The sequence below is a fragment of the Macrosteles quadrilineatus genome, unplaced genomic scaffold (assembly GCF_028750875.1).
Source record: "Macrosteles quadrilineatus isolate MER2022 unplaced genomic scaffold, UCM_ALF_1.0 Scaffold_1__1_contigs__length_201487025, whole genome shotgun sequence".
Taxonomy (NCBI): Eukaryota; Metazoa; Arthropoda; class Insecta; order Hemiptera; family Cicadellidae; genus Macrosteles; species Macrosteles quadrilineatus.
In genome coordinates, this window is record NW_026542594.1 from 120,548,048 (window position 1) to 120,560,375 (window position 12,328).

The 12,328-nt window shown below is 36.3% G+C and overlaps 1 protein-coding gene across 2 annotated transcripts in view; it reads right to left on the reverse strand.

The window, feature by feature from the left end:
- LOC128983963 (UDP-glycosyltransferase UGT5-like) overlaps positions 1-12,328 on the reverse strand; it is a 56,599-nt gene that overhangs the window by 27,344 nt on the left and 16,927 nt on the right. For both annotated transcript variants that reach the window (XM_054403251.1, XM_054403244.1), the window contains exons 3-4: positions 10,954-11,173; positions 6,741-6,868 (exon numbers count right to left, since the gene is read on the reverse strand). In XM_054403251.1, the coding sequence (XP_054259226.1) occupies positions 6,741-6,868; positions 10,954-11,173 (348 nt within the window). The remainder of the gene's footprint in view (positions 1-6,740; positions 6,869-10,953; positions 11,174-12,328) is intronic.

Here is a 12,328-nt window from a genome sequence, read left to right on the forward strand (position 1 = left end):
GTTTTTGGTTGAGTTTACTTAAAATGAGTTTTAATAATTAATTATTCTATACTTACCAAACCCAAAATGGGGGATTTTGGGGGAAACTCAAAAGTTTTAAAGGATAAGCCCCATCGATTGAAGGTCCTGATAAAAGAAAACCAACAATGCAAACTAGAGGTTTCTATCTCAATCCAGTAAAAAATGGAAGCTGATTGAAATCTTTAGAAATCGGAAATAACTTGCAATTTTATATTCAATTGGCTGCCATATTTTACTGTGTTAAGATAGAGACCTATAGTTTTCTTTTATTATGACCTTCAAAATAAGGGGTCACTCGATGGGGCTTATCACTTGGAATTTTTGAGTTTTCCCCAAAATCCCCTATTTTGGGTTTGAGAACTTATGAGAATTTCAATTGGCTGCCATTTTTTACTGAACTGAGATAGAGACCTCTAATTTGCGTTGATGGTTTTATTTTACTAGGACCTTCAAAATGACGGGTCACTCAATGGGTCTTTGTATTTGAAATTTTTGAGTTTCCCCCAAAATCCCCCATTTTGGGGATGAACACCAAGTGGCGGTTATGCCCAAAAAGTACTTCTTAACATGCCATAATGGTGTGCCGAGTTTAGTTTTTTCTAGTATCGGCCGTTAAAAAAATAACAGGGGGTCTCCACACTTTTTACTAACCCTGTATATTAAAAAGTTTTGTTTTTTTCTGAGTTCGTTTGGCTCTTTTACCCAACCGATTTTCATGATTGAGGTCTCAAATTGAAGGTATGCACGCACAGATTTGCCATCAAGCATCGGCATATAATTATTTTGTACCTGGGGACCGAGCTTTGCTCGGGGAAAATCATTAGTCCACTCTGAAAGCAGTCTAAGTACTGTATTGGAGACACATAGATCCATTCCCAAACTCCACACGGCTCGCCTTTACTACGTCCTACACCATTTCCTACGTCATGGACCTGTTTCCCTCCATTTCCATAGCACTTTAGGATTGTAGATACCTTAATCTAATCGTTATTAACAGTTCCCACACTCCGGACAGCTCGTCTTTACTACGTCCTACACCATTTCCTACGTCATTGACCTGTTTCCCTCCCTTCCCATAGCATTTTAGGATTATAGATACCTTAATCTAATCGTCATAAACAGTTCCCACACTCCGGACAGCTCGCCTTTGACTACATCCTTCACCACTTCCTACGTCGCGGACCTGTTTTCCTCCCTTCCCATAGCATTTTAGGATTGTAGAAACCTTAATCTAATCGTCATAAACAGTTCCCACACTCCGGACTACTCGCCTTGACTACTTCCTTCACCACTTCCTACGTCGCGGACCTGTTTTCCTCCCTTTCCATAGCATTTTTGGATTGCAAATACCTTAATCCAATCATCATAAACAGTTCCCACGCTCCAGACAGCTCACCTTGACTACTTCCTTCACCACTTCCTTCGTCACGGACCTGTTTCCCTCCCTTCCCATAGCATTTTAGGATTGCCCATACCCTTATCTAATCGTCATAAACAGTTCCCACGCTCCGGACTACTCGCCTTGACTACTTCCTTCACCACTTCCTACGTCGCGGACCTGTTTTCCTCCCTTCCCATAGCATTTTAGGATTGTAGAAACCTTAATCTAATCGTCATAAACAGTTCCCACACTCCGGACAGCTCGCCTTGACTACTTCCTTCACCACTTCCTACGTCACGGACCTGTTTCCCTCCCTTCCCATAGCATTTTAGGATTGCCCATACCTTTATCTAATCGTTATAAACAGTTCCCACACTCCGGACAGCTTGCCTTGACTACTTCCTTAACACCTTCCTACGTCGCGGACCTGTTTTCCTTCCTTCCCATAGCATTTTAGAATTGCAGATACCTTAATCTAATCGTCATAAACAGTTCCCACACTCCGGACTACTCGCCTTGACTACTTCCTTCACCACTTCCTACGTCCCGGACCTGTTTCCCTCCCTTCCAATAGCATTTTAGGATTGCCCACACCCTTATCTAATCGTCATGAACAATTCCCACGCTCCGGACTACTCGCCTTGACTACTTCCTTCACCACTTCCTACGTCACGGACCTGTTTCCCTCCCTTCCCATAGCATTTTAGGATTGCCCATACCCTTATCTAATCGTCATAAACAGTTCCCACACTCCGGACAGCTCGCCTTGACTACTTCCTTCACCACTTCCTACGTCACGGACCTGTTTCCCTCCCTTCCCATAGCATTTTAGGATTGCCCATACCCTTATCTAATCGTCATGAACAATTCCCACGCTCCGGACTACTCGCCTTGACTACTTCCTTCACCACTTCCTACGTCACGGACCTGTTTCCCTCCCTTCCCATAGCATTTTAGGATTGCCCATACCCTTATCTAATCGTCATAAACAGTTCCCACACTCCGGACAGCTCGCCTTGACTACTTCCTTCACCACTTCCTACGTCACGGACCTGTTTCCCTCCCTTCCCATAGCATTTTAGGATTGCCCATACCCTTATCTAATCGTCATAAACAGATCCCAGACTTCTCACTGCTACCCTTGACTACAATGTATCGAGTAATCTTCAGTATAATCTTTGCTAAATGATGTTTTTCCTTTTGTACTGTATTTGTAATTTGCTAGTATACTGTGGGTAGTTGGCTTATTACGAACACATGCTACAACTTCAAGTTTTTTGTTTACTTTTTCCTTGTTATTTAATTCAGCCAACAATGTTACCTAGCAACCCATATGACTAATGTTAAAAAAATGTGATTTTCAGTTTCATTTTTCTACGTAATTAGATTTTTGTTGGCAGTTCTAACTGCAGTAAACTCGTTTTTAGGCCAGAATTAAACTATTGATAACATTTGAAGAAAATCGTCGGAACCGTTTTCGAGATCTTTGTGCAAGCAAGCATACATACATACATACATACATACATACATACAAGCAAACATTGCTCGTATTAGAGTATAGGATAGTCTCACTCGGTTTATTCGTAAACCAAATTTGCTCTCCATGTATTTCTTATGGGAGTTAATTTTGGTTTCTCTTTGCCAAGTTCGTTTAGCTCTTCTACCCGACCGATTTTTATGATTTAGATCTTAAATTGAAGGTATGAATGCACAGATTTCACATCAAGCAGCGGCATATATTTACCTACCCTACTGTATTACTCGACCAAAAAACATAATTTGATTCATTTTCAAATTCTTACTTCAGTTTAAGATGTATTTCACCAGTTATAATTATCTAATCCTATATATTTTGGTCTAAGAACCTTCAGTGAAATACCGGCTTTCATTAAGCTATTATTTAACCATATATATTAACCACCCTCATTGAATCACTACATCATTATTTCCCATATTCATTTATTAAAACTATAAGGTATTTACTTAAAATAAAAGTTATATTTTACCAGCCCGTCCAAACGTAACCACGCATGAACACACACCAAACAACGTTTTAGATTTTACAAAAGGATGGCAAGTCTACTTGCAGTATCCTAGGTCAATGATAAAATTGTGTTTAATATATGTCATCTATCTGTTTATCTCTGAATAAAACCCGTAAAATAATTTGCATAGAATTTATGTTTGTTTGAAGACTTGCGGGCAGAGCCTCGATTTGTAAACGGCAATGGTCTTAGTCCCTATTGTCTACTTATCTCTACTAATTTTACTTATTTCCTATAATCAATGACTAAATAAAATAACCTCATAGTTCCATAGAATATTTTTATATCTATCCAGCTGTTAGTTCAATCAAATTATATCCTTATATATAATTCTGTAAGACAAAATTTTTACCAGAAAATTGTGGACGTCTGGTAAGTCGCAGAAAAGTGGGAGGGGTCTTAAATTAAAGCTCTTGACCCCAGGGACTCGGGAAAAATAGCATAATTCCCATTAAGTTACCAGAAAACGAGATCAAACGTAACATATCCCCCATTATTTATGACTGGGACGGGTGGCGTCGTCCTGTAATCCACCTACTAGGAGGTCACGAATTGTGGATATTTATAGGCATGCACTGTGGATGTGATACTCCCTGGTGTGGATTAACGTCCGCACGAGTGAGTACTACGACTATCCGCAGTACTATCCTGATAATTAGACCAATTCGTATATACCAAGGAAAAAAATGTTGTTCGGATTCCACTATAAACTGTAGGTCCCTTAGTTGCCATTAGCTGTATGGGCTATTAATTAACATTAACAGCTGTGTCTAAGGAATGTCGGCCTCAGTCACTAACAAGACTACAAGATCGCGCCACTCATCATACACTCATCTCCATTCATACTTGGCTTAAAATACTTCATACTTTGTATGGTCGCCATTTCATCGAACAGTATTAACAGTATTAACCATAAGAAAAGCATGGGGACTGAAAAGGTCTGCATTCTAATCACCTGTTTATTATTTATTATTTTATTGTTATTATTGTTTATTATTATTATTTATTTGCAATGTTTACATTTATTCCGAAAGTCAATGTTGTTAAATAATGTTTCAAAATTAAATGTATTAGTTTAATTTATTTGTTTTCCGTTTGTATAATGAGTGAAGTAACTAGAAAGGGTAGGGGAAGACCTGCAAGACGTGGAAGAGTATAAAGGAATTCAACTGACACAAGAAATGCTGAAAGATGACGTCATGTAAAGCCTAACTATGAAAGAAATCCACAAGCTGGTTTACAACCTGCCTTCAGAAGAACGCTAGCAAATGAGTTTAATGTTGTTTCTCACAATCTAGGTCCTCCAGCACGTGCATGCATTGTGGCATATTTCACTTCGCAGAGGAAAGTGCCACAAATGGACATTTCAACGCATGTTGAATGCGATTATAATTTGCCGTTACAATCAATAAGGCTCAGGGCCAAACATAAAAAGAAATTGGAATATATTTACCAGCCCCAGTTTTTACACACGGCCAACTGTATGTAGTCTTCAGTCATGCTAAAACCCCTCAAGACATATCATTTGTAATAAAAACAAGCAGTGACCAGGGTAAAGACAAACGTGGCTATTTTACAAAAAATTTCGTTTTTAAAGATGTTTTGCTGCAACCCTAAACTTTTTTAAGGACAAGACCTAAAAGGCGTATTTCTTCAACACATAATGTTTTTATAAATAAGTTTTGTTTGTTATCTTTTCAAAGTGTTATGTTTTACATTAATTATGTTTAGCAAATCACAAAACTATAAAGAGGTTTTGAACCTGGGGCCAGATTAAATTTTTTTTTAAAGCTAACATAAAATTGATAATTTTTAAAACATATCTCAAGTAGGGACCACTAAAGCACCATTACCACTGAAACCCTAGGCCTAAACTTATGGCTTCGACATTCCCTAGTTCTCAAAATTATCTTTCTTTTAACACAAAAATCCCGAAAATCCGTCAAGTGGTTGATTCAGAATAGTGAAATAAAAAAACCCTGTTACGTTTTAATATATACGAGCTGTTGGCCCGTCCTACGTACGGGAATCGAGTAGTCAATTAAAACTGAATATGATTCAGAACAGCTAGTTAACAACTTGGTGGCCGATTCACACACACTGGCTTTGAGTACAGTGGCTACCACCTTCCACTGCATACTATCACTTACCGTACCTTATTTTACCACCTTGGCCACTGAAACCTCTAAAATGATCCTGGCCTCCCGTTCTCTTCTATCCCCTGCCATTTCTAAGGAAGATACCAGTCTGAAGATGTCTTTCATTACTTGGTCTTCCAAGTGGTCGTCTACCTTGTAGTACTCCTTGGAATACACTTTTAAAAGTTGAAGTATCTTCTCTCCGCCATGCAAAGCCTGCCCAGCCCATTCGAGATCCGAGCCTTTTGGTCTACTTTTGGAATGTAGGCCTACCCCTTTATTAAGTTTCTGAATCATAGAGTACTACTGGGATAGTTATGATATGGTATGAATCGATTTTGGTTTCTACTGACACCCTGCAGCTTACTTGTCAGTTTTCTGAAGACCTGCTACAGTACACCGGTTGACATTTTCATTGCGAATAAAATGTGTACTGTATACAGTCATACTTATATTCAAACATCTAGATAACGATGTATCAACACGTAAACCACTTATATCTTTAAGGATTAAGCACTTATACTTAGACGGATTGCATTTATGACAAAACTTGGTTATACGTTTAAGGTTTAAAATGTTTAGTTCAAAATTACACAATCTCCTGATAACATAGATCTTTTACGGTAGGAAAGAAACTACATTTTAAAGTGAAATAGTGTGTAGGCAAACTCTGACGATCAATATTTTTGTATACAAACAACTTGTACCTAACATAAACATTTCAATGACAGTTAGAAACCAGCTGTTAGTTAAACCACCACTAAAACGACTTAAACTCGTCCGTCGGCTGCTAGACTTTTTGAAAATTAAAACTTAATTTCTAAAAAACTGAAACCCTAAACTAAAATTATGGCTTCGGCATTCCCTAGTTCTCAAAATTATCTTTCTTTTAACACAAATCATGAAAATCCGTCAAGTGGTTGTTTCAGAATCGTGAAATAAAAAAACCCTGTTACGTTTTAATATTATAGATGATGATCCCATACCCTCTCCCCTCGGAACTGCCACTCAAGCAAGTATGTAATCATTTAAATAAGAAGCTACCTATCCTTTATTTTAATATAGCCTAGCAGGTTGAATGAAATTTACATTTGAAATTTCTACTTTTATAAATTTAAGAAACCCAAAATACTAAAAGCATGTGGTTAATCATACCTGGGGACCGCAGGTGAGTGGCTCCCTTGTGTCTGATCACATACTCAGTCCAGTAAACTGCAGTCTCCAAGGGAGACATAGGCCTGTCTCTGAACTGTGCAGACACTGCTTGAGCCTGCAGACGATATCTGAAACATTAGAAAAGAATAATCTAACCGTCCCAACATTTCTCGTCAACTCAACTCTAGAATGCAGTGAACTTCTAAAAAGGAGAAAAAAGAAAAGTATTTTACTTTTAAAACCAAGAGATGTGTTTGTAATGTGTTTTGGACAAGATGATTACCGTCATGGCTATAATAAAATAAGTTGAGTTGTGCAAATTCACTTGGCTAAAATAAAATAACAATAAGTGTTAATGAGAAATCCTGAAGGAAGTCGACCGAGAGGAAGGCCAAATCAAAAGTATTGCAACCAAGTAAAGAGAGACCTGGAGCAAGTAGGAGTAACCGAGGAAGACGCAGAAGATAAAGAAAGATGGAAGGACGTTGTTGGTGCTGCTAAATATCTCCTTATAAATATGCGTGGCCACGCGAATAAGTAGAGTAGGCAAGTAAGTAAAATAAAATAACAGTAAGGTACTAACTATGGAGTAGGGGTAGGGGCACGTGACAGTCGTGACTCACCCTCAACCGGCGCCGTATCACATGTGTTGTTACCGTCGTCTGGTTTTGTTGTCTATTTATTATTAAACTTTTGACAAACTCCACTGCGAGGAATATGAAGACTACTTGACATTCTTCTGACCTGATGATGTGCTCCATTCGAAGCATGAAACAGCTGTAGTCTTACTAACTACAAAGGATCGTTTTGACAGTATAACAAGGTGATTTAAACCACTATATAGTTAATTCAGACGATCCAGAGGCCATTCCACCATGAAATTAGATTTTAGCCAAGTAAATGAGGGTGCATTATAAAAATTATAGTAATTAAACAAAAAACGATACTACATGTTATTATACTTAGGAATAGTTCAATCATAGACAAAAAGAATTAATATAAAGGTTACTTACAGTCTTCGCAATCCTGTTAATTGAGCACTACGGCCGTTTCGGAGATAACTCCATCGTCGGGTGCGTAGTCATTATACACTAATCTGAGCTATTTACATATTTACATTTTTTACGTGGTTTCTTCATTTTCATTGCGTCAAAGTTTAATAAATAGTACATACAACACAAAACACGGACACGACACGAAAACATTAAGGCACGTGCACGGCTAAAAACTGACGACCGACTGATCGAACTTTATCACTGCAAAGTGCAAAGGTTTGGTGGACGACTGGAACAGCTGATAACACGTGTACCAACATAGCTGCTCAAATTATACCTTGTCCTGTTTGATTTGTATTATTTTCTCAAAAATTGGATTGGCTGCTGAGTTAGTCTGGGAATTAATTATTAAGTTCGGTTCTTTAGCTGTACTGGTGTAAATGTGGAAATTTTCAATACAATTAAGTTTGTGACCTTTGCTACCAATGTGGAGTATTTCTAAACTATTAATTTCAGAGTAGTCGTGGCAATACTTTTGGATGTGTTCTGCATAATTTGAGACAGGATTCGGTTTCTTGATAGCACTTATATGTTCTTTATATCTGGTCTTAAAACATCTACCAGTCTGTCCGATGTAGTAGGAATCACATTCTCCACATTTAAGCTTATACGCGCCTGACTTTTCTAGTATAGGCGTAGTATCCCTTTGTCGTGGAGCTGACAACTTACGTTGAAGGTTGTTGCTAGTTCTGTATGCAACTGAATAGTTATGCCTACTAAAATGACGAGTTGCTAAACGTTGGTTGAGTTTACAGAACTCTAGTGTCACGTACTTTTTATCAGTTTTTTCTTTGGCAATTTTATTATTAGCTTTACTCTTGATTCTCCTGTGCAGTTTATCAATCATGTCAGAGCTGTAACCGTTATTCAAGGCAATGTATTTTATTGTATTAAGTTCATTTCTATAATTTTCTTCACTTAATGGTATGTTAATCAATCTGTAGAGCATTGAATTGTAGGCTGCAATTTTGTGAGAGTGGGGGTGGTTAGAGCTGCTATGGATGGTTGTGTCTGTACTGGTTGGTTTTCTATAAATATTAAAAAGGTGTTTGTTATCGGATTTTGTTATTGTCAGTACCAAACCTTTGCAGTGATAAAGTTCGATCAGTCGGTCGTCAGTTTTTAGCCGTGCACGTGCCTTAATGTTTTTGTGTCGTGTCCGTGTTTTGTGTTGTATGTACTATTTATTAAACTTTGACGCAATGAAAATGAAGAAACCACGTAAAAAATGTAAATATGTAAATAGCTCAGATTAGTGTATAATGACTACGCACCCGACGAAATCTCACCAACAAGGGCTTTCCATATTTCACATAAATTATTAATGCATGTTTATATTTGGAAGCATGCGGAAATATCAGTTATTCATAAACCCAATAAACCAAAGTCGATTTAAATGAATTCGAACTGCTTAACATGTGTTAGATTAAATTAACATAACTTGCACATCACATTGTTTTTTTATATGTATATTTAGGTAAATTTAGTTATTGTGTTTTGCTAAACCTATGCTTAAATTAAACTAAAGAATATCATCATCAATAACTAAATTGTACATTGATTTTTTTGTTTATCTTAGTGATAATGCCGCAACCCTTAGGTCTAGCCTGAAGTAATGTGAAAAACAATCCCAGGCTCGTGCCTAGCGTCCTAGGACAAAAAAGAGAACACAGTGTTCTTTTGTTTCTAAAATCAATTAAATATCTATGGTAAGTGTGAAAATGTAAAGGCAATGGTGATGGAACTGATTAAAAGAACTGGTTTCGGTTTGTATATCAAGTTGTTTGTTGATATTTTTGTAGAGTAGAACCAGAGATGCAATGATACATGTACTGTATTTGCTATTACATTTTTTAGTCCTTGATGCTTTGATAATCATATTAGTTTTGTCTGCTGTCTATAATGCTAAATTATTTGTTTAAATTTGTTGTAGTATAGTTTAATATTTTACCTAACCCGCCATGTTAAACTTCCCTATCCCAAGCGTGATGTATATAACTTCGTTACTTCTCGAGTGATGTAAAGTTGAAAAAACTCACTCGGTGATGAAATGAAACCCATTTAAATAACATTGAGTGCTTAACTTAAAAAATATACCTCTATGGAGCCAACGACGTTCAACGCTAGAAATCAGCTGTGCGCTTGAATTTTATTGTTATGTTTTGAAGAATTTTCCTAACCTAGCTTTTGTTTGTAAATGAACGTTACTGTTAGAAGATTAATGAAATGGATAATGAAAAATATTGTTCGTAACTTCCTGTATATTGTCGGGTCAGGTAAAATCTTGTACCTTACACGTTACGCAAGAGCGTGTTTACATCACTTCGGTAAATTATGCAACTCGCTTCCGCTCGTTGCACAACATTCACCTGCGTGATGTAAAAAAGCTCTTACTACACTTGTAAGGTAAATAGCTATAAAAACACTATTGATAAGGCACAACAATATTTCTAAAGTTTATAACAGCTGACATAGATTTGCTAAAGATTTATATTGTGAGTGAAGAAACTGATTTGTGATTTAATATAAAAAAGAGTGAAATTTAAAAAATGTTCATTTAAATTTAATAATTAGTATTTTTGCAACTTCGAAATAGAAATGGAAAATATCAAAAATAAAGAAAAAAGGGGTACACTTCCATATCTGTTGGCACACACAACCGAATGAAAATATTGATCGATATATCAATTATTCGATATATCGTTTGGTTAGTTATATAGGGTTAATCTCGATATAACGAATTAAACAATCGAATAATCAATATTATTCATTATTCATTCGGTTGTTTGTCAACAGATATGGAAGTGTATCCGAAAAAAGATATGAAATGGTGATGAAGGTAAATCATGTACGTGAAAGTTTTATTCAAATATTTGGTTATTTTTTCTCATATTAGCCTACAAAAGATGTTTCTTTTGACATGCTGAATAACGTGACCGTGACAAAGTTGTTCATGTGGTTGGAAGACACCCTGTATACTGTATAATTATGTAAACTACACCGATTTATTTTGGAGGCGTTGGACTGTCTAAAATCCTACATGCGTTAATTATTTTTCATTATTTTTCATTAAGAGATTTCACAACCTATAGTTAGCTTGTACAAAACATACAAACATTATGTGTATAAGTGGTGTTAAGGTACAACCTGATACCAACCTCGGGTCATTGAGAACAGATTGCAGGGCTTGAAGGACGGTTTCTTTGGACAAGTTGTCATAGGATAGTGGAATAGCTACTCCTGCCTGAGCAAGATGAGCCACGTTGTTGGGCTGATCTCCAAACATGGGAATCAGCACCATTGGCACTCCACAATGTAGAGCTTCTGATGTGGAAAGCATTCCACCATGGCCCATAAACGCCCTCACTTTGGCATGAGCTGAAAAAGTGGGTTACTCTGAAATATAGGTTGATTTTCAAAAATATAAAACTGCAAATCGCAAATGAAAATGAAAACAAGCAGCCAATACAGTGTAATTTATTTATTTACTAGCTGTGTCGTGTGCCTGTTCTACGGACGGGGATCTTTTGGTCAGTCAAAGACTTATTAGGTATATTCAGATCATCAATTGGATTGCATAGGTTTGCATTTTCCAGATATGCAGGCAAAACTATTGTGGGAATACTCAAAACCTTCACAAACACAATATCTGCCAGTTTAAAGAAAAAACCAAATATTTCGTGATTTAATGTCACACGGATATATATAGGTAAATATGTTAGTTATATTTGATAAACAACTTCTTGATCAGCATATTGTACGTGTTATTAAATGTATGGAAAGTAAATAAAAGATACTTATAACAACACTTAAAATACCCCTGCAACAGCAAACCTGCAGACTAAGCGAATTTCAACTTGTCTGATTACTGTACATTTGTACTAAAATATTTCCATAAATAAGACATATTTATTCCCTATTTAAATAACATTAGATTTAACGAGTGCTTAGGTTTGCTGCTACGGGGAAGGTAAAAAGTGTTTTTTGACCATGTGTCAATAGTATAGGATGAAATAAGTAAATTTGCTAAATTTTATCAATATATATATATATATATATATATATATATATATATATATATATCCATAAACAAGTAAACTACAACAATTTTCATTTTCTTCATAAGAATAACATGGGAATATAATACATGAATATAACATATGCAGTGAATGAAATAAAATTATTATATATTTGCCTTGTTGAACTTCATTTCATTATAACATGGGAATATTAAATTACAATATTTTTAATTTTCTCCGTGACCGTTAGGCATACAACAGCGCTTCAATATACTAAATTAATTTTTTTAAGCTCTATAAAACAGTTTAAAGAGTTTTTTGTTTTTTGGATAAAACAATGGGAAAACCCCCATTTTTACCCCATAAAACCCCCCATAAACCCCCGTTCCCATGGTCGGATTATGCTGGATCGGGAACTCGTTCAAATAAACGTAAGCTTACACAATTGTACCAAATTTCATAAAAAACGGACTTTTTTGCTCGAGTTTTCGCGCTAACGGACATATATATATAT